Genomic DNA, 22,458 nt, shown 5'->3' with positions numbered 1-22,458 from the left:
TGCATGAGTTAGCAAAAATTTTGTTTCATTTATTCAAGTGGCCGGGTAGTATTTAATCCGTTTTAATCTTAAGAAGAATAGTCAAAACATTAACAAGTAGTCTTGAGTTTCACATATATAACGCATAGTCTACATTAGGGGTGGTCAACAGTGCGGGTCGACCTTGCTAATCCGGACCCGACCCGCCTGTGACCCATAGATGAAACCGGCCCGCCTAACCCGGACCGACCCGCCCCCATATCCGGGCCGGTTCCGAGTCCCCAAATGTCAAACCCGGCCCGTCCAAACCCGGACCTGCCCTTGACTCGCCTCACGGGTCACTTCTAACCCGACCCGCCCCGACCCGCCTCAACCCGGCCTGCCCCGCCCCCTTACCCGGGCCGGTTCCGGGTCTCCCAAACCCTAACCCGCCCCGCCCCAACCCGTCTCGGACCCGGCGACCCGCACTGTTGATCACCGCAGTCTACATAATAAAGAGAGATCATTTGAAATTCATTGAAGCTGAATGTGTTTTCAATTTCAGTGATCTCAAAGATACTCATTGGTATTAGATTGTGATGAAATAAAGCAAATTGGCTCGCTAAAGAGAATATATATGTTTCTTTCTATTGTGAAGTGGCACTTCATTCCTCACTCGATGCAGTTGTCAATGCAATTTTCATCTTGATTTAGCCTCTTTGTGTCATCGTGCGATTAATACAAGGATAAAGACTTCATATATTTAACCCTTTTAACCCCGCAATTTACCAAAGTCTTGGACTACAGAGATACTCTTATTGTAGATTCAAACCGGATGATAAATACTGAAACTCAATACGGCCAGAGGGTAATGTAAAAAGAATCTTTATTTGTACGTAGTAGGTAGCTAGCTAGGTAGGCAGTTAGATAGTGGTCAGTGGTCACGGAAATAAATGACAGGAGAGCAGAGACTAAAAATAGACACAAATGCCATGGGAAGTGGGGGGTTTCATAAGTAGTTGTGGACCTGAAACACACTAAAACTGAGAGTGAGTGAGTGAAATGTGGGCAGACTTTCTTACCACCATCTGCACCAATTCATCAACTTCCAGCCCTCATCCATTATATATGCATTCTCATTTCATAGACCCGATCCGATTAATTTAATTCGAGATTTGAACAAAACTACCTTGAACCGGGCCAAGTATCATCCTCGAGTTAAATGTTATTCAAATCCGATACGGATTCAAACTCTAGGATGATACTAATTCAAAACTACCATAATCGGATTTGAATTAGACTCAAATAAATCCGAACAGTTACTAGCCAATTCGAATAAAAAAGTGGGGGATCTCACTCGTTTTAATGTTAAGACGGATAATATATCTGATATCCGTCTTAAGGGAGACTAACCATGTAGTAATGGAAAATCTAAACAATATCGTGAATGGCTAGTGCCCTGATTGAGGAGGTAGCTAGCATTCATACTTGGTGGCTCAGGCTCAGGCAGTAACTGTTCCACTACAGGCCCATACATGTTTCCACTAGTCAATTCTAAAGTCAGAGGTTTGACTTTAATTTATGTAAATCAAAATAAATAATCGCTAATTTTTACTTACATTATCTTACGGTCATGTATAATTAATTAATCGGACCATTCAATTAGACAGAAAGTCGACTTGGATAATATAAAACCAGAAAACTAGTCTACTGTTTTTGCACGTAGCCTGACCATGTCATTACTATATGTATAATAATCCCATGCAATGATGCAATACACCTCAATTTTATGGATGTTTACAGTTAGCTTGCATTGGGTTTGTGGCTAATCATTTTTAGCTCCCTGGCCGTTAAATGTAAACTCTAACCCTAACCATTACACGGTTTTCCAATTGTCTTAGACCCCCGAGTAAGAAAAACGTAAAGAAATCATTGTTTTGGATCGAGTTGCATTATTCACGCAATCACACTTAATTACGTGCAACGTTTCTTAAATAAAAATTAATTCATCCTAATGTTTGATATGTACTTGAATCACGTTTTTAAGAGTTTGGATCTCTGACAAGATATAAAATCCATTACCTTTTTCTTTTATTTTAGGTATAAAACCAGGATCGTTAGATCGCCGTTTGATGAAATCTTAACTCTTGAGCATTAATTTAAGAGGAAATGGACCATCAAAGAAATGGAGAGGATCCTAACTAATTTTTACAATGATCTTCATTAATTATATTAATTCATTATTAAACATAAAGCTAGCGTGTACACAATAATCTTAATGAGAATATGATCGACTTATTTTGGATCCGTTTCACGCTTGCGGTGGTGTCTTAATGGGAAAATGTATTATTCATCCTGTTACGAGTATTTGATATGTTGAATGAAGCTTATAGAATAATGATTAAACATGAAGCGTGTACAGTACAATTAACATTAAGATTCAAGCGTATACATGACAAGAATCAATGCACATTATTAACCCTAATTAATAAAGTAGAAGTCAGATTTATGTTTGTATTATCTGACATATAGCAGCAGAAGAGTAGTGCAAGCGTGTGCATGATTATATTTAGCAAATAGAATAGAATTAAGAGGAGTTTGGTTGATGAGAAACGAAGGTTCATAGAAGAATCTTAGCATCTTCCGCATGTACATAGTTACGTACGTACTGCACGTACTACTCTATAACTCCCTTGACTCTTTCAAGATCGATACACTCATTACTCATAGCAAAACAAATTATTGTTCCATAATGATACTACTACATACTTGCTCAATTTATTGCATAATTTGTGGAATCTATTTACTTGATTCATTCTATATTGGACCTTCTACCTTAACTTTTATATGTTCTAAATAAAGTTGGTTATTGGCCGACTTGATTTCGATAGTCCTATCCCTAATTCTATTATTATTATTTCATTATTCTTTCGATATAATTAACACGTATTTTTAGGGTATAAGTTAGAAAAACTGTTAATATACTTGTTCAGTGCATATAAAGCAACTCCCAGTAGCCCGCAAGGGTGGAGTCTAGTGGTTAAAACTTGGGTGAAATTTCCAGAAGACCCAGGTTCAAGCCTCCCCAAGAGCAAAATCTTGTGGAGCATTCTTGGCCTGAGTCCATGCCTAATAGACTACGAATAACGTTATTTAAAGGAGAACTTTATTTAAAAAAAAAAAAAAAAAAAAAAAGCAAAAAAAAAAAGAGCAACTCCCAGTAGATAATTTAAAGCAAGGTCCCAGATTGGAATATACAAATAAGAAATAACCTTGCATTAACATTAACATAGAGACTGTTTCTAAGTTGACCTAAATTAAATCTATAAATGAAATAGTCGAATTCATTCTACTTCGTGATAGAAGATTGCGAGGTTGAGGACCATTTTGATTCATAACGTTATTTAAAGGAGAACTTTTTTAATAGTTGTAAATTTTATTTGATTATATTTATATCTAGTTGCCATGCTAAAAAACTTTGAAGTGACTATATATGATCAAGTTATCTATTATGATTAACCACTACATAAGATTATTATTTCAATATTCTATTGTTATATACTCTAATAAAGTTCTATGAAAGAAAACTAAACTAATTAAACTAAAGTCTTAAATTAAGTATGTTGAATTATTACATTTACCTTGACTTGAAGCCTTGACTATCAATATCACATTTCTATATATATAGAGGTAACATGTGGAGCTCAGAGTCATTGTAATTCCATCCAAAAAAAAAAAATCATAATATTGACAAAAAAGAATTGTAAAAATATAGGAAGAGAACAACAATGGCAAGCAAACAAAGGGAGCTTTACTTCGTTTTCTTGAACTTTGATCCTGAATATGAACGCCTTCGAACCGATAGGTATTTCTACATAATCTTAGATTAAATACATTCTTTTAATTTCGTAATAATGTAAATCATATAAGTATTTATCATAATATCAATATTGCAAATATAATGTACGGAGTATGTAATAATGTAATATAATTAACTTATATTAATTTGTGTTGTAGGTCAAAGAGAGGAGCATATGAGCTTGATATGTATCTAAGTAGGAAGCATGATGAACTTCTAGCTAGAACCCTTGAGCCAGGGAGCTACAATAAGACTTTGTCACTTGTTATTGTTGATGGATTCGCTGTCGAAATTTCCGATGATCAGGTTTTACTAATTATCATCATTTTCCGACTTCATTTAATCAATGACGAGTACAAGTGTATTATCAGTGATTAAACGACTTGGAGAAGAAAAAAATCGAATCTACATTAACTCATTTGTGATTCTTTTAACTTAACCTCCACACGTCTAGTTAATCAGTTTAATTATCAGCATTACACTAGCCAAATCAACGAGGTATATATAAATATTTACACATTTAATTTTGTTTTTTTTTTAAAAATTATTTTAGTCTTTATAAGTGCAACAATGTTTAAACTATAGGCTATTATGCAAACCAAATATAACGTATATTGTGTCATAATGTTTAGTTCGATTTTTCTAAAATGTGCTCTAAGTTTCCATTTAAGACTCTTTAACATGTGCTCTTAGAGCACATTTTAGAAAAACCGTTTTATATATAGTGTTTAATTGGTGGATGTATGCCAATTGACATTTGATCATTTTTTTTCAGGCAAAGACTCTTCGATCTACCATGGAAGTGAGAGTAGTGGAGAAAAATCAGGAGTTGCCTTAATAATGTTCTATTGATGGAGAAGTAATTGGCTCAATAATCAATCATTATATTAAGCGTGGTTTAATTAATTTGAAAATAATTATAATTATAAATGAATCAAGCTTACATCATGATCATAATCTTATTAAATCGGAGCTGTATAACTATAATAATGTGGATATAAATTTATAATGGGCACGTAGAGTACACAGAATCTGTGCTACATGAAGTCATGAATCAAAATATCAATGTAATCATCGTGTACTCATAATTATTATTGAATGATATATCATATATATATATATATATATATATATATATATATATATATATATATATATATATATATATATATATATATATATATATATATATCGGTTTTAAGTGTGGACGAATTGAAGTGACATCATGCCTTTGATAATCCTCGTGTTATGTAGAATATTTATATATTTCAATGTATAAGATTATGAATGCGCCTCATAATTTGGTACATTGCTCAATTCAGTCTTTAACATCTTTCAAAATGTGTGAATTTAATTTTTTCTCACAAATAAACTATTTAGCTATATACAAAATTAACAATACATGCGCTAACCGATACCTTTTGGTTGATACAAAGTCGTATAACACTACGAAGATCTGATTGGGTTGTCCAACCTCCTTTTGTGAGAAACTTATGTAGTTTGGACTCGGGCACTTGGCTAGCTTTGTCGAGCTTTCTTCCGACCCTCCCCATAACTTTGTATCTCGACATTGGCTTCTTTCTTGTTTAACATAATGTTCAATCATTAAAAAAAAAACACTTTCTTAAATCCCCAAGTGAATACAAATATCATTATATGCTTTACGATGGTCGTCCTTCGTCAATTATTAGAGCTCATCTCCATTTCAAATCAAAAAGCAAAACAACAACAATATAATTTAATGAGATGTAAACTCATGTCGTAAGTATTACTCCCTCCGTTCCGATCAATTGTTGTCCTTTCGTTTTGGCACAAAGACCAAGGAACTAGGAAAAGGCCAATAACTAAATGACAAGTGGAACAAATTGAATGAAAATGATCAAATTACTCATTAAGTTGATTCTTAAAATAGAAAGGACAACAAATGACTGAGACGCCTAAAAATGGAAAAGGACAACAAATGACCGGAACAGAGGGAATACATCTTATAACAAGTGAGTTGGCTGGTATCGACTTAAAAATAACCGTGAAAGAAGACATATGGTCATACAACAAACGTAGTCCATAAATTGACAAGCTGATATGGGCGGTCACATACATGAAACTCTGGTACACTAGCAATGGTAGTGGGCATGAAAGTTGAGATTCATATTATCCAATTAAGGTTAAGATTTATGATGGGAGGCTGAGACTGGACACTTGAAGTAGGAAAGTATCAATTTCTTGACAAACTTATGAAAGATTGAAAATAAAAGCCTGTCATATGTAGGTCAAGTACTTTATTGTTTATCACATGCATGCAACATTAATCTTCAATTATTTTCACATGAATGTCAAACTTTGTATAGTGGTTTTACATCATTTCATTATCTCTATTTCTGTTGAATAATGGGAGGCAAGTTTTAGGGTACAAAAAATATCTCGATTATTGGTTAGTTATACCAGCTATGTAGAATCTAATCAAAAACTTACATGGCCATCATCCCTAGTCCCCTTATTTATTTACCTATTTTATAAATGTCTCATTCATTTATTTATCTTTTTTTTTTTTTTTTATATTAGAATACTTTTAAAAGGTAATTTGATCATTCACATAACCAATTGTTCATTTGTCATTCAATAATATCACCCACAAATGGTCTCAACCCCTTTTCTTGGTCTTTGTGCGAAAAACCAAGATTTGGTCATTCTTTCGGTGTTTCCCTATCTCACATGACTCTTTTCTTATTTTAATCTTGCCTAAGCCCAATTTTGGCAAGACTAAATGTACTTACACTTACCTTTAGTAGATTTTGTAGTTATTATTGAAATATTTAAACATAATTTTTGTTTGTCTGAAATAAATTGCAGTTTGGTCGTAGTTGGTCATTATTGTCCGAAGTTAACAGAGTCATTTGAGATATGTTAATGTCGATAACTTGACCAAATCTCATTTTTTTTTATCACAAATAGTTATTGACCCAAAAAAAACATGTAGTTTAAAACTAAGATAGCATTAAGCACCAAAAAAAAAAAAAACTAAGATAGCATTCATCATAAGATATCGAAAGGTCATCATCAAATAATGTTAAAATACAAATATAAATAACTTTTGAGTTATTCAATTTTTGGGCCAGTTTAATACTGTCGTACATTTTTATAAAGAGTTGCTGTTTATTTTGAGAAATTTTTTTTGATAAAAACAACCCGAAGAAATTAAGTATTCGTGATCATTGTTATCAGAATCTCGATTCGATCCTGCTATTATAAGACTTTACGATCCAAAAACGCTTGACCGATCCCCGATTTTACGATTATATTCATGGTTGTAGAATATTACGATTTTATTCATTTGAAAATTTTTAGAGGTATGATCATAATACGATCCTATGACCCGGTTTTATCACAAAAAAATAAATCTATATTTTTATATAATGACATTGTAAAACCCGAATTTCGTGTAATTTGTAGAAATATGTTCATATAATTATACTAAAATTATTAATTATCAATATTTTATAGTTAAATATTAATAAAAAACTATATTTACCGAGTTTGTAAAATCTAAAGTAGAATCTCGATCCTAACGTAGTAACGTTCCTAGTAACGACTAATGACTAAGCCATCTTAAAGGGCCGTAGCCCATTAGATGATAATGTTGGACAGCCTTTGCTTAGTGGCCCATCTCATCACACGGTTCAATTTGGCGCGAAGGTAAACAGCCTAAAATCCCACCCCCAATTTTTTCAAATTTTATGATCAATTAGGGATTTAGGGTTTCTTCATACACTTGATTTTGTTGCTCAGCTAAGCAAAAAACAATGGCGGATTCACCACCGCCGTTAAAACGACGTCGTTCGACAAGATTACACAGCAAAGTAAACCATAATGAGTCATCGCCGCTTGTTGTCTTCGCTCATGGAGCCGGCGCTCCTTCTTCTTCTGATTGGATGATCAGGTTTGCTTCTCGTTAGTCTTCTGTAAAACCGTTTACACGTATGATTGTTCGGTGGCGAAGTTACTACAAACAGTTTGTTTAGGGGAACGTGTTTTAATATAATTTGGTGTAAAATCGCTTTATACAAGTATTTGTGATTCACATCTTGACAGGAATTAGCGAAGAAAATTACGTTTCACTTCTTAAATTTATTAATTTTGGTTTTTGATGTCGTATGTTTGCATAATAAATGTGATTGTGTGTGAGGACCGAGGGGTGAACAATTGTTATGAATTATGTACATTTTGCAGATGGAAAGAGATGCTGCAGAAGGCGTTATGTGCTGTTGAAGTTGTTACTTTTGATTATCCATGTGAGTCTAGTTTCTATTTGTCGAAGGTTATTTTGGATTGTCATATGATCGTCTATTCCAGTCATTTGTTTACCTAGTCTGTTTTCTGTTGTTTCGGTCATTTGTCTTTGTCATTCGTTTAGCTTACTATATTGAGATTGTTTATTAGTGTTAATTGGTCCATCAACTTGAATAATAGTTTAGTTTGGCTCACTTGTCATCTCATAGTCGTAGCAATAGCCATGATTGGTCCACTAAACTTTTCCTAGTCTCTGTGCCACAAACAAATACTCGTACGTCCGGATCATTTGTTTACCTTTGACTAAAATACTTCTCATAAAGAATATAAAAGGTAAACATATGATTGAGGCGACATGAGTATAAACAAATTACCATGAGCCCACGACGAAAGGAGTACCATATAACTTATAAGTGTGGTATAGTCTCATTTATTTGGTGACGTTAGCCTGATAAGATCAAAAGAGACAACACCCAAAGTGTTTCCATATAAAGGCTGTTGATTGTTGTTGTGTTATTGATACTTAAAAGAGTGGTTTTTCTTGATAGATTTGTCTGGTGGGAAGAAGAGACCACCTCCTAAGGCTGAAAAATTGGTGGACTTTCATGCGGAAATGGTTGAAAAGGCTGTCGCAAAATACCCTGGACATCCTCTCGTTTTGGTTGGAAAGTCAATGGGCTCAAGGTAGTTACCTGTTATTCATGACACATTTACAAGCAACGCACTTTGATACATAGTAAAGTTTTCATACTCTCTATATCCCATATATTAACCCTGCCACTTTGATATTCAACTTCGAATACTATTTTCTCACAATTTGCAATGGCAGCCTTTTTAAATAGCTGATATGGAATTAGTTGTTTGACAAATCAAATGTGACATAGATATTTTAGCTTTACACATATTTGAGAAAAATGGTTAAAGTTGACCACCAAAGGCTATCTAGCTGAGGATCTCTTCTAAAATAGTAAAATTATTGCGAGGATTTGATCTTTCATGCATTTTTGTTCACGTTTTTTTGTTCGAGAATTTACATAGTCCTTGGTTTGTATGTAGAGTTAGCTGTATGGTGGCATGCCAAAAGAATATTTCTGCGTCAGCAGTGGTTTGTTTGGGATACCCTCTGAAGGTCTGTTTCAAATTCTTAGGCTCCTTTGTTACTCATAATTTGGTTTAATATGTTATAGGCCTAACTGTCTAGGCGATGAACCAATATAGATTCAAAATGAATTTACTTGGTCCTTGTTAGACATCACTAATCACTTGCATACTTGGTGTTTCAGGGAATGAAAGGAGCCATACGGGATGAAATTTTGACTGAACTTACTGTTCCCATCATGTTTGTGCAGGTTATTTAAGCATTACTTAAAATAATTTATATTTATTTTGCTAGTCTTAGTCATACTGGTGCCTGTTGATTTGGTAGTATTCTTCTTAGGTTCTTGTTTGTTATTTCTTTGTATTGTTTATGCTAATATTTACTACATTTTTTTTACTTATACAGTTATACATTAATGTTATTATCATGCTAATATGATATAACTGACATAGCTTTCATTTTCTTCTGTTTGAAAAGGGTAGCAACGATGGGCTATGCCCTTTGAATATGCTGGAAGCTGTTTGCAGGAACATAACGGCATTAAATAATTTGTATGTGATTGACGGTGGCGACCACTCATTTAAAGTCTCACAGAAGCATCTTTTAGCAACTGGATCCACCCAAAATGAAGTTGAGGAGTCTGCTGTCAAGTCGATAACTTCCTTTGTCTCCAGATGTCTTTGCCAAAGGGGATAAATTTCGTTTCTTGGAGTACGAACTGTGAATTTCCGGCCTGATACCTGCAGGCTGTACGAAAGATGACGGAGGTTGGTCTAGTTTTGCATATCTGTATTTTTATGACTGACCTCTTTTTTCTTATTGTAGTTTAAGGTCAGTTGTAGACTTGTAGTGGTGCTTTAAGCATGCAGCTTCATGAGTATCTTTTTCCTGCTAATCGCTAAATATGTAGAGCTACCCTTTTTATTTATTTATTTTATTTTACTGTAGGTTACTGATAGTTTTCAGAATTACTTGTATGAATGGTTGTAAGTTTTTTGTGTTTCCTTTTCTGGTAGTAATTGCTTGGTTATAGTGTTTTCTTTCAAATTTTGTTCGACTAGTCCTCAGTAATGTGAAGGTTAACTTGTCATGAACATCCAATTGAATAATTAGTTTCGTGATTGTTGTCAAGGTATGCATAAGTGAGTATTTTTTTTTCCAGGAACACACATAAGAAAGTTTCCAAGCTATACGCTGAATACTTCTTTTGTCTCTTCAAGAACTGTTTATAATTAGTACATAGGGGTGAACACTCCAAAAAAATTCTTTATATACATAATCCTTGAGAATTTAGATAGAAAACTAAGAATACCTATTACATACATATCCACCGCGTATCATTTTTTTGAGAAACGTCTAATGCAAGGGATGGAAGCCATTGGCAGTTTGTCACGAGAGCTCCCGTAACTGTTTATTCTGCTATCTAATCGTGAATACGTTGCACTTTGATAGCCTTCATTCTCATATTCATTATAAATTTCCTATCACATTGGCTTATACTATCGTCAATTGTTGTCCATTCCTCCTTGTTTCCGGAGTAGCTTTCTTATTTAGATGCAGGCTTAGACTCCTTGCCGTGCCTCTTGTTCTTCTGGTGAATGTAAAATATTGGCAGAAGTAAGATGAAATATTGTCTAGAGTTGGCAATCAAGCAGATCATAGATCCTAAATCCGTGAAATGTTGAATATGGTTATAGAAATGTTTATGATAACCTATTTCTTGTTTCTCAAGGCATGCCTATCTGCAAACACCTTACAGCCTGACATGTTTTTTATGGATCGTAATGGATAATAGGTTAGTGAACTTATTGGTCACTGGATACATACCTTTTTCTCTCCACCGACATCATCTTCACTGCAACTGTCACTGTCACTATCACTGCTGCTGCTGCTATATTTGCTCTTGGTATCCTTAGTCTTCTTCATCATCATAATCTTTTCCTTCAGGTGGTCTGTCATGTTCGAAAAGTAATGACTGGTCTGTTTGTCCTTCTGCTCTTTCTTTATCAATCTGTTGCTGGCATTGGTTGTGTTGCTTTTTGTGTGCTGTTCTTTAATTTCGTTTTTCCTCATCTCAGCAGAAGCAGGCTGTTTAGATTCCTTTGTCGTTGGAATTTTCGCATGCTGCTTGTCCTTCCGTAGCTCAACACAAGTGGTATGTTTTGCATCTTTGTGTGCTTTGCTTGTGTGCCCTTCCTTCTCCTTTTTCTTTGTCTCCACGCATGCAGCGGACTTTGTGTTTTTGATAGATGTAGTGTTTACATGCTCTTTTTTCTGTGTCTGATCCTTATATACTGGCATTGTATTTTTCTGAGCAGCTGGACATTGGCATGTGGAGCAATGTTTGGCAACTTCTTGGTGTTCGTGGTGTTTATGTCCAAACACTTTAGTTGTCATCTCTGATATCTTCTTGCTTAAATTGTGTTCTTCATTGGAATGAGAACTGGTTTGATTGGTGGGCTTTTGCAGTTTTGCTGAGGCCATGAAATGAGGTAATTGTTAATTTTGGCTTTGAGCTGTAAATGGTGATGTTTAGAGTTTCTGTGGTTGGTGTTGTTGATGGAATTGGGGTAGAGGGCCGCAGAGCTATTTATTGAATGCTTTAGACTTATCTAGATATCTGAGATTCTCACTTCTTTGATGCACTACAGAATTACATTGTCTTTAATCTGTCTATTTTTCTTGCTAGATATGGTAGATGCCTGCAAGGTAGATGCGCTTACTTTTTATCTCTACCGCCCACCATGATATATTCTCCTTTTCCCACCATCATCTCCATCATCATGCTAGCTGTGCCGCTTATCTTTTGCTATTTTTTAAAAATTATTTAGATTTTTTCATTCGTTTAAATCGCTATTGGCCCGTTTCTTCCAGCTAGTGCTTAGAACCATATTCCTTATCTCGACGGGATATGATTAGAATACTATGTCACCATTTTTCCTAAGTTGCAGTACATAACTTATTGAATGGTGTATAGGGGCCGACGTAATCTACGCCATTTAAAATATTCTGTATCATTGCTTTTAATGTTTAGATGGCATGTAGGTTGGTTTTTTATTCATGGGTATGGGGTCATGGCGAATCAGAAATGCCAAGAGTGGCTGATGAATCATATGTAGCTTACTGGTACCATTGTTTGTATATTATGTAACAAATTTTGAGTATGTGAAAAAAAAGTTTATTTTGCTGCCAGCTGCCCTAAACTTGGGCTAGTTCTACTTCGCCACCCTCAAATGTGACAAAATCCTATTTGGTAGCTTGAGATTTGAGAAATGATTAACTTTGGTGATCCGAGTTTTGAATTATGTCTCACATTGGTGACCTAAGATATAACATAGTCGGATATTATCTAAATTAATAGTTCCTCGAGCAATGAAATTTGGGTATATTAGACTGTAGATCAGTAGAGTAGGAAATATGACAACCTTATATTACAGAACTAATGTTTGTGGAATTTGTGAAGCCTTCAGAACCAAAGTAAATCAAATCGAACCTCACTAATCAGTAATCACGACACAATGATGATTTTCTTGAATATGAGTATATGACAGTTTTGAGGCTTTGATCTCGACTGATTTTCTTGCATGTTTTTGATCTAGAGCCGTATTTTTCTGATCTCTCTCTGTAAAATTTTATGAGGAAATTATAATTTAGTTTTGAGTTGTGCAGTTCGTCTTACCTGTTTAAGAATTGAATTTATAAAATAACTATGAGATTTTTTTTTTACGATCTGTGGTTTTGGCAATGAAGTTATCGTTTTCAAAGTGGGTAACCATTGTGATCTTGCCCTGGTTGTTACTATAAGTTGTCAGCTAGGTAGCACCAAAACGGACACGGACACGGACACGTGATACGGTATCCCATGAAATTTAGGACACGGGACACGCTATTTAAATTTAATAAAAAAAATATTTTATGGTTATAAATAACGTATGATTTTATTATTGTAATGTATTTGATTCTAAATTTAGTGTATTTGATACTAAATTTAGGTAACTGAAGGTAAAATTCGACCTTAACTATAACTAATTCTAATTTCGCACCCAAACAAATCTTTTAATCAATTTTTTTTTTGAGAATTTATTCCTCGTGTAAACTATAACATGTTTAGGCTGAGATGCTCGGACTCGGATACGAGGATCCGACACGGACACGGATCCGAGGGTCCGATCCTTGAAATCTCAAAAACAAGGACTCGGATACGAGGATCCTAATTTGAATTTGGACTCGGCTAATGTTTTATTTTTTTGAAAATAAATTGATTATTAGTTAAAAAAGTCAAAGAAAAGAAAGGAAAAGTAGCTTTTTCATGTTTAACATGAACGAAGACTTTATTACAGCATTAAATTCATGTCAAGATCACTCTTGATATAGGGCTGCTGTACAAAACAGAGGTTAAAAACAAACACTCTCACACCGATTTCTCATAGAAGGATCAGTCAAGGTTCCATGTCCGGATCCGTGTCCGGATCCGTGTCCGGATCCTGTCCATCGGATCCTCAGGGTCAGGTGAAGAGTCCGAGCATCACAGTGTTTAGGCGTGTGTCTGACGAGTGTCGGGTGTCCGAGTGTCCGACACGGTATCGGATATGGGACGGCTAGTTAGGAGGAGTGTCCGTGCTACCTAGGTTGTCAGTTTAGACTTAATGACTTGATGCAAGTTAGTTTTTGAATAGTGAGATTGTTTTCTTTTCTCTTTAAGAGTATATCAGCACATGATACAAAATCATACATTGTTGGCCAATCCTTGGATATATTACTTTGAGACCTAATTGTAGACTATCTTTCATCATCATGCATCTTGATCCCAAAAGGTACTTCTATATTCAAAGGCATATGAGCCATGCTGTTGGATTTGGTTTCCCTGTTGTTGGATTACTTAAGTTATGGCGAAACAATGTTAATTACTATGTATTCATTTAGTAGCTCATACGTCGTATGCAGTTCCAGCCATTTACTCTAATAAGAGACCACCTGTATGTTCGTTCCTTCTTTCTATAGGAGTTTTATGAATTGAATCTGACGATTCTGACCTATTGACTGCTGTAAGCTGAGTAAAATTATGGTTTTAAGATGACTGTTCAGTTGTCCACTTAGTATCGGATAGAGAGTACTCAATATGCTTTTGGAACTTTAGATGCTTGGATAAATGCATAAAATAAATTCTCTCTGATAAACAGAGTAAGTAGTACAATGCATTAGTAATTCTTACAGAACAACCATAGATAGTAATTAGGAAATGTGCCTCACTTGGTTCAGTACTCGGCATTATTTAACGATATAAAATGTTTAGATAATACAGATATGATGCTCAACATTGCCTCTCATCTTGAGTCTGGATTTGAGTCCAATGCAGGCTTATTGTAGTCAGCTGCAATTATCAGAAGCAAGCATTAGTAAACTTAGTAGGAGTAATTGCATAAACCAAAATAAGTTGGTGTCACCTCATGTAGAATGAGTAATTACGTAAACGAGAATAAGTTTGTGCCATCAGTCGGTACTCGGTCTTTAACCTCAGTACCATCTTGCTTATGCCAATGTAATATTGTATGCAAGTTCCTTACCTTCTGGGGTTGCCTTTCTTTTAATGAAAGGCAAGGCTTCAACAGTGTTTGTTCAAGACAATTCATTAAACACTTACCTTCTAACAGTGTTCTTTGTCACTCTCACTGTCACTGCTGTTGCACTTGTAGGATGACTTCTTCTTGACCTTCTTCTCAACCTTCTTCTTTCCTCCTTCCTTGCAAGATGTGTACTCTTTCTTCTCCTCAAAGTAACTTTCTTGGCTGCTAGTCTTGTGGTGGCTGTGGCTGTGGCTTGAGCCGTTGCAGCCAGAGCCATTGTGGCCATGGCTGGCATGGGCGGCTTGGTGGCCATAAGTGTCATGGTTAACAGCTTGGTGGCCATGGTTACCATGGGCAACGACTTGGTGGCTACCATGGGCAACAACTTGGTGGCCATGGCTACCATGGGCAACAGCTTGGTGGCCATGGGAGCCGCAGCCAGAGCCTTGGTGGTTTTTGTTGGAGCCAAAAAGCCCAGTGACTTTTTCAGTCAATTTGTGATAGCCTCCCTGGTTGTGGTGATTGTTGGCTGAAGCCGGATTGCAAGCTACGGCTCCAGCGACTTGGCTGCCAGCCTGGCTTGAGTAGGCATTTGACTTGTGGTTGTGCTTCGCCTGTTCAGACGAGTAACAGCCCTGTGGTCCCTTACTGACTATTTTTGCTTTTTCAGAATAGTCGGACTCACAGGATGCCCTGGTCTGCTGCATGCAAGCCATTGATGATGATGGTAAATTAAGCTCGAAGCTTTGGATGCAGAGAAGAACAGGTTTATATGAATTTGAAGAGCTTGATACTGGAAGGAGAGATCAAGCCGTCTTATATAGTGATTCAAAGACAGGGTAGCGGGCCTTCTGCACTGAGGTGCTCACATTATTTCAGCTTTGAATCTGCTTTTTATTTATTTTTTTCTTCTTTTTAGATGATATTCGACGTAATTACTAATTAGCATCAATTCTCTGCCTAGTTTAGAGTTACTCCTTCAATTCTATTTTGAATTTGCTGTTTCTGAGCATTTGTTGATTCTTAGGGCGTCAAAGACGGTTAATTCAACACTTCACTTAGGGTGTGCGTTGCATGTGGACATGTCATTCCTTGGACACAAGGCACTGGCGACACTGTATTTTTGGCTGAAACATAAATGTAATTCTAAGGGTCCGTTTGGATTGAAGGAATTGGAGAGAAGGGGAGGGGAGTGAAAGGGAGGGATTTAATTTCCTTTGTTTGGATAAAAAATATGGGAGAAAGGAAATGGAAGGGGAGAGAAATGAGAGGAGTTATTTTCCCCCCTATAGAACAAATTATAATCTTTCCAAGAGTGGCAAGATTTGGAAAGAAAACATTATTTGAATTTCAATTATCCACCACCATCCTTCAATCCTCCATCCATTCTTCATCTCCCTCCTTCCTCCCCTTCCATTTCCCTTCATAATTTTTGTTATCCAAACACCCACATTCCATTTGCCCTCCCCTTCTCTCCCCTCCCTTCACCTCCCCTCACTCCCCCTCCCCTCCCTTTCCCTCCTAAAATTGTATCCAAACGGACCCTAAGAGTTTTTTTTTTGTTTTTTGCTTTTTTTTTTTTCACGCACGCATGTCCGATACTTGCAGCTCTTAGTTGTGTGTGAAGGACTTGTCCTACCTCGTGTTATTGCTATAGAGCATCAGTTCTTAAGCAATTTGGCCTCTTCTCTTTTGATAAAGTGAAGGAACCAAATTCTTCGTCCCCCATTGAAACGATAATGCTATCATTTGTGGAATTAGAATAAAATGCAAGCAAATCTGCCATAATATATTAATTATGTACTTCTAATCATCTGTTTACCTTTGATTAACATACCCTCATAGAATGAGGAGGGTGCATTCGAGGTTACAAGCTGTTTCCAATGAGCAGGTAAGGTACACCTTCAAATCCTCGTTCGACGTTTATTAGAAATCGAAGAGAGGGGAAAGCATAGAGGAAATCGTATTATTATTGATAATCGTTCGTTATTCTACCAATACAATAAGATGTCGTATATATAGTAGACTTAGGATCTCCTATTAACGGAAACGCTATAAAATATAATATCAATATTATTCTCTACGATATATTACGATACCGTATTTCCTAAATATGAATATGTCGATATCTCGACATATACCGATATCTCGTAACAACGTTAATCTTTTTTGTATGTACTCATCCCTGAGTAACTCTCACCACCATTTCATCTTCCATCTCAATTATTGCAAGCAAAGTGGACTGTGGAGTGTGGACATTGTTGTATCCGGAATGTTCATATATATGTAAGTTTCGTCTTTCAAATGACAATTTTAACATGATTGAACGATTCGATGAGATAATTGTTTTTTTTTTGGTAGCCATAAAAAAGGTTCCTTATACAAAGCATATCTGCATTTCTAAGTCAGGTACAAACACTACATTATTATTACAAAAACTTAAACTAGGGGCAGGAGTTCTTAAAACACGGAGTTTCTTCAAAGAGTCGCTAGAGTAGTACATTGGGGATGCCATATCTTTCCTTTTTTTCACCATTTGAGCGGTTGAGCCTTAGGTGAGTACCTATAACAGGATACACTTACGCCACGAGGACGTAGAAATTTATGGGAGAGAGATCTACTTTTGGAGAAAGTAGATAGATTGTGTCTTGGAGATTCATCCCTTTGGCTATGATTCTTCTTGGAAATGGTCATTCTCGGGTACCTGCAAAGCATAGGTGTATAAAGGGCACATGATGGTTTCTCAAACGAGTAAAACCTACATTTCTAATTAGGACGAGTTGAAAAAATGAAAGGCTGATGGTCATTAGAATCCTTCTGAACCGGAGAGCAAATAAAAGTAGCCTTATCATTCACCAGAGAGCACAGACGCTTGAATCATTATCAACACCCCTGATGTTATCATGAGGGCTATGAGTACCCGGAGGAGAAATTGTCACAAATTGAAGACACGCTTGAAGTCACGACCTCAGTAGAGGATGCGTTCAAACTTTCGCTAGGAAAGGCAGATTTCACATTTATAATATCAGGAGTCATGTCTTTCATTGCCTCCATCATCTTAGATTTCCACTTTTTAGGTTTTCTCCTCTTCTTTTTCTTCTTCTTCTTCTTACATCGTTCTCTTATACTGTCTCTCTCCTCAGTAACCTCGCTCTTAAGGATCCAAATTGTTAAGGTTGACAAGTCACATTTACGGTAAAAGCTCACCTGTTTACCATCCAGCATCTTTTTATCAGAATGTGCGGGGATCCTTAGACAGGAATTACCACCTCCCTTTTTGGAGAACTTTTGTTTTTTTTTTTGACAGAAGGTGAATAACTTACATTATTATAATCAATACAAAGTAAGCTACTCGACTAGGTAGCACCAGACACTCATCCATTAGATCTAGTCCTACAAAGCCATACATAGAGATAACATAACCTTTATTTAAACAGATAACTACAACATTAAGGTAAGCAAGACTAACGGTGGTAGAATGATTAAAGACGGCAACTTGGCCACGAACGTTGATATCTTCATCACCACAGGGGACCTCCAAGTACCGTCGATGCATACAAACAACGGAATGACGATAAAAAGGTGTACTTACGCTCTTGCGAAAAGAGCGTAGAAAGAAAAGATGAAAAGCAAGACGAAGTCTGCCCTCGACGGAGATAAATCTCCTACACCTTAAATATCGCACCCAGCGATCATAGGACAAACAGACCGAGAGCTCGAACCTGCAATTAGTAACATGAACCCCGAGAGACCCAAGCACCACATCACCAACACCGCTAATGGGACTTGGCTTACCATAAAAGCGACGACTAAGGCTCCTATTGAAGGAGGTTATTAGAAGAAAAAAGCCAGACATAAAACAGAAAAGATGAACCATTCAACGACGAAAAGACCACCGCCTCCGGCCCCACCCAACACCACCACCGAACCCCAAAACCACCCTACTCAAACACGCCTCTAACCGACAGACACGGACCCCATCAACCATGACCTCACTCCAACACAGCACCTACCAAAAAGGAGACGGACACTTGTGCCATCCACGAAAGACACAAAAAAACCCAACAAAAAACATACATCTGAGACTCCAAATTCCAAAATGACCCCTCCAGGACCATCGGCAGACATGCATCCCTACCAACCAAAAGACACAACAGTCCGACAACAAACACCGAAAAAGGACTGAACTGGTGGGGGAGGGGGAGGGGGAACACCGGATCGTCCAAGACCACCACCACAAACAGAAAAAAGCCACCAAGATAAGCTATGGTCATCGACCAGACCAACAACCTTTCAAAGACACGGGACCTTACCAGGGGTGGGGAAAGGGGCGAGGGAGACTGGAGACACCCCTGGGTTGCATGCCAACGCTTTCGATGACAGGACAGGGGAACGGCGGAACGGACCGACCTCAGAGCGACCACATGAAACGACAGCCAAGGCCACCTGACGATCGGACGATCGAGACAGAATACAAGATCCGAAAAAATGGAGGGAGTGAAATCAGGCCATCGGGAACCGCAAAAGAGAGGAGGCGTGTTCGATCACCGGAGATGGGTCAATAAAGGACCCCATCTCCGGCGATGGTAGGGGGAAAAGGAGGGAAAGTGGTTGGTAGGGAGAGGCGGCAGATCAGTTGGGGAATTAGGGTTTTCTTTTTTCTAGAGAGAGGTGGGAGGATATTTTCTAGAGAGAGGTTTTAATTCATCTTTTTTTTTTCAAGAACCGACTTCTTAGCACAAATATTTTGAGCCTCTGTCACCTCCATTTTCACACTCTCATTTTCTTTAATACTCGCATCACTATGATCTTCCATCATCTCCGTGATCGCGCTTTCACTATCTTTTATACCCACGTCCGATGCCAAGATATGAACAGGTTTCTTATTGTTCCCGTCCACGCCATCTTCAGTAGCAACCTCCAACACTCTTTTACCATTTTCCTTGATGAGGAGATGACCTTTTACCACATCTAATTCCCTTAACACATCCTTATTACTAGGTTCAACAGCTAAGGCATCCACCAAATCCAATTCAGCTAACTGAAACCTTTTCAACTTCATATAAGCAACCGTCAATCGAAAAAGTGCCTTAACATTACAAGGAAATGTGTCCAAAATCATGGAGCACATACCCGCAGCAACTTTGTATTCCTCAAATTTCAAGGCACAAGCAGCCATGAGATAATTGTTGTACTATTATATCATGCCATTTTGGCGTTATTGTGAATTTTAACTATTCGTCTCCTCCTAGTACTCCACAAGTAAAGATTGAATGTCAAATTTGACACTATATTTCAACTATAAAAACAACTAATATCATACTCGTATATTTTGTGAAACATTCATTGATGATAAATATATATATGAATTTTATTAACAATTTTATTTTTTGAGTTATTTATGGTCAAAATTTGTCAACTTTGACCCTCAAAAATTTACAAGTTTTATAACCTTCATATTATGAAAAAAATTACTTGTGAACTTGATTACAAAAGTTAAAAGACAATTAATAATACTCCGTACATAAAAACTACATACATATGATAAGAATAGGGCTGAGCAAAAAATCCGATTATCCAAACTGATCCGATATCCGATCCAAATCCGATCCGAATTTTTGGATATCCGATCCGAAAGTTAAGTTTGGTTTGGATATCTGATCCGAAATCTTTGGTTTTGGTTTGGATATGGATATTAGAATTAAAACATTTGGATATCCGATCCGATCCGAAACTATAGTTTTCTAGTATAATTTCGAGAAAATAAAATTTTATTTGATACAACAATTTAATTTATGTTTAAAATATTAGAGAAATATCTAGGTGGTACTTAAATTTTATAGCGAGAACATTGGAATAAGAATACGAAAGAAAATCATCATGTAAAACTATGAATATAATCGTGTTTCAAACTTAATTTTAAAGTAAATTCAAAAGTATAGATATCCGATGGATATTCGCATTCGATCCGATTATTTTGGATACCCGAACATTGGATATCCGAGACGTTTGGTTTGGATATTGGATATCTAACTTCAGGATTTCTAATATGGATATCCGATCCGAACTAGCACTTTGGATCAAATACCCGATCCGTACTCTGCCCTAGATAAGATATACTTGTCCGAAACCTATCAAATTATTTCATTTTAACCATGTTCCACTCTTATTTTTTCTCATAACCGTCATTTTCAAGAAATGTGACGAGTGCATTTTAAATACATTTTTATACCCTTGAAATATTGCATTGTGTTTCTTATTTATGCTTATTTTAGTTAAATGCAATCTATTTATTTGTTTGAATGTGTTACTACATTTTGTAGGATTTAGTGGGCCTGAGCTATTTCTGGAAGCTAAGCACGACAATGCGAGGAAACAAACAAGCCGCCTTGGCATATCTAGAGATTCACGCGCATATTTCGGAGAAGAAATAATACAATCTGTATTTAATGAAATTAAAAGAGTTTTATAAATACAGTTTATCTTCAGCAAGGACCAAGAATGCAACATGATAAAAGGGTACATAGAGAATAGTTTTTTGTTTTCAAATAGGCAAAATTAAATGTAACATACAACATACTGAGTTACTGCATCCAGGAAGTTATAGCTGAGTTGCTTTGCAGCACCCGGAGTCCGGAGTTATATCAGGGTCCAAGACTCTCTCAAACTCGTGGGACACAGAAAAAAAGAATAAAAAGAGTGCAAAGAATTACATAGAACGACCACGAAAGTAATGTCCAAGCTAAAGGTTTGCTAAAAAAATGCTCCCTCTGACCTGCAACACATCTCACTGTATGTACCAACCACCAAAAATAGACAGCAACGAATTACGAACCCACGGACTACCACCAAGAGCCTGTTACACAAAACGCAATAATTAAAACCTTCAAAATGGCGACATAAATCATTGCAATTACACAAAATGAAATAATGAAAACCTTCAAAATTACGAACCCACTGACTACCACCAAATGATGATCGTCAATTAAAACCCAAAATGCAGATGACCCATCAAAATAACAATCTTAAATATGATAATTGTAAAAAAAAGAAAAAAAAAAAAAGAAAGAGAAGAATAAAGAAATCTTATTACCCTTTAATTGGTTTGAGATTGGAGTCTGAAAACATTCTAAATCATCGCATCTGTCAACAATGGCGACACCATCATGAAGCGTGAAGAAAAACTAACAAATGTAAAACACATAAAAAAAAAAGCAGTAGAAGAAGGAAAAGAGCATACTGAAGCGAAATCTGGAGAACGAGGGAGAGTAAGAGAAGGAGGGAGACACGAATCCGAGGGTGGAGAAACTGAGGGTAAGGGTGGAGGGAAATGGAGGGGGAGAGATTTGGAGGGATTCATTTTCCCTTCTCCAAGGCAAATCAAAATCTCTCCACAATAGGCAAGATTTGGAAGGAAATTGTATCCAAACACCCACATCCCATTAGCCCTCCCCTTCCCTTCTTTCCCTTTCCCTTCTCTCCTTCCCCCTCCCCTCACTTTCCCTTAACTTTTGCTATTCAAAGTCCAAACACACCCTGGATGAACTCCCTTCACTAATAGAGAACAACTTCCATTAAGGGTGGAGGGAAATGGAGGGTGGAGGGAAATGGTCATGGTAATAGAGAACAAAGGTGAAGGGAGGTGAGAGACTGAAAGAGAGGAAAGCACGTTTAACAAACAACAAGTAACT

General features: G+C 36.5%; 3 protein-coding genes and 2 long non-coding RNA genes across 5 annotated transcripts in view; 3 read left to right on the top strand and 2 right to left on the bottom strand.

Moving 5' to 3' along the window:
• Nucleotides 1-3,667: 3,667 nt before the first annotated feature.
• On the top strand, nt 3,668-4,938 carry LOC141653645 (subtilisin-like protease SBT2.5). The gene is made up of 3 exons (XM_074461473.1): nt 3,668-3,823; nt 3,976-4,123; nt 4,593-4,938. The coding sequence occupies exons 1-3, from the start codon at nt 3,747-3,749 to the stop codon at nt 4,653-4,655; spliced, it is 288 nt and encodes a 95-aa protein (XP_074317574.1). The 5' UTR covers nt 3,668-3,746; the 3' UTR covers nt 4,656-4,938.
• Nucleotides 4,939-7,491: 2,553 nt separating this feature from the next.
• Nucleotides 7,492-10,250, top strand: LOC141653648 (uncharacterized). Its single transcript, XM_074461476.1, has 6 exons — nt 7,492-7,754; nt 8,045-8,106; nt 8,653-8,788; nt 9,161-9,233; nt 9,388-9,453; nt 9,681-10,250. Exons 1-6 carry the CDS (start codon nt 7,618-7,620, stop codon nt 9,897-9,899), a joined length of 693 nt encoding a protein of 230 aa, XP_074317577.1. The 5' UTR covers nt 7,492-7,617; the 3' UTR covers nt 9,900-10,250.
• A 145-nt stretch (nt 10,251-10,395) lies between these two features.
• Nucleotides 10,396-11,892, bottom strand: LOC141653647 (uncharacterized). The gene is made up of 2 exons (XM_074461475.1): nt 11,031-11,892; nt 10,396-10,794 (listed from the first exon to the last, which is right to left on the bottom strand). The coding sequence occupies exons 1-2, from the start codon at nt 11,685-11,687 to the stop codon at nt 10,750-10,752; spliced, it is 702 nt and encodes a 233-aa protein (XP_074317576.1). The 5' UTR covers nt 11,688-11,892; the 3' UTR covers nt 10,396-10,749.
• A 1,100-nt stretch (nt 11,893-12,992) lies between these two features.
• On the top strand, nt 12,993-15,809 carry LOC141653649 (uncharacterized). The gene is made up of 3 exons (XR_012547480.1): nt 12,993-13,007; nt 13,832-15,628; nt 15,795-15,809. It is a non-coding gene; the product is annotated as an uncharacterized LOC141653649 (long non-coding RNA).
• A 5,494-nt stretch (nt 15,810-21,303) lies between these two features.
• Nucleotides 21,304-22,458, bottom strand: part of LOC141653644 (uncharacterized) — a 1,808-nt gene continuing 653 nt past the window's right edge. Inside the window, exons 2-3 of the long non-coding RNA XR_012547479.1 lie at nt 21,861-21,910; nt 21,304-21,623 (exon numbers count right to left, since the gene is read on the bottom strand). This is a non-coding gene — a long non-coding RNA (uncharacterized LOC141653644). The remainder of the gene's footprint in view (nt 21,624-21,860; nt 21,911-22,458) is intronic.

The sequence above is a fragment of the Silene latifolia genome, chromosome 4 (genome assembly GCF_048544455.1).
Source record: "Silene latifolia isolate original U9 population chromosome 4, ASM4854445v1, whole genome shotgun sequence".
NCBI lineage: Eukaryota > Viridiplantae > Streptophyta > Magnoliopsida > Caryophyllales > Caryophyllaceae > Silene > Silene latifolia.
The sequence above is the reverse complement of the archived record's forward strand: the minus strand, read 5'-3'. Positions and strand labels throughout refer to the sequence as shown.

Coding starts and splice junctions, on each gene's coding strand:
- LOC141653648 (XM_074461476.1), top strand. CDS start 7,618: ATGGCGGATTCACCACCGCCGTTAAAACGACGTCGTTCGACAAGATTA. Junction 7,755..8,044: donor TCTTCTGATTGGATGATCAG/GTTTGCTTCTCG, acceptor TACATTTTGCAG/ATGGAAAGAGATGCTGCAGA. Junction 8,789..9,160: donor GGAAAGTCAATGGGCTCAAG/GTAGTTACCTGT, acceptor GTTTGTATGTAG/AGTTAGCTGTATGGTGGCAT.
- LOC141653645 (XM_074461473.1), top strand. CDS start 3,747: ATGGCAAGCAAACAAAGGGAGCTTTACTTCGTTTTCTTGAACTTTGAT. Junction 3,824..3,975: donor GAACGCCTTCGAACCGATAG/GTATTTCTACAT, acceptor TTTGTGTTGTAG/GTCAAAGAGAGGAGCATATG. Junction 4,124..4,592: donor TCGAAATTTCCGATGATCAG/GTTTTACTAATT, acceptor ATTTTTTTTCAG/GCAAAGACTCTTCGATCTAC.
- LOC141653647 (XM_074461475.1), bottom strand. CDS start 11,687: ATGGCCTCAGCAAAACTGCAAAAGCCCACCAATCAAACCAGTTCTCAT. Junction 10,795..11,030: donor ATGTCGGTGGAGAGAAAAAG/GTATGTATCCAG, acceptor TACATTCACCAG/AAGAACAAGAGGCACGGCAA.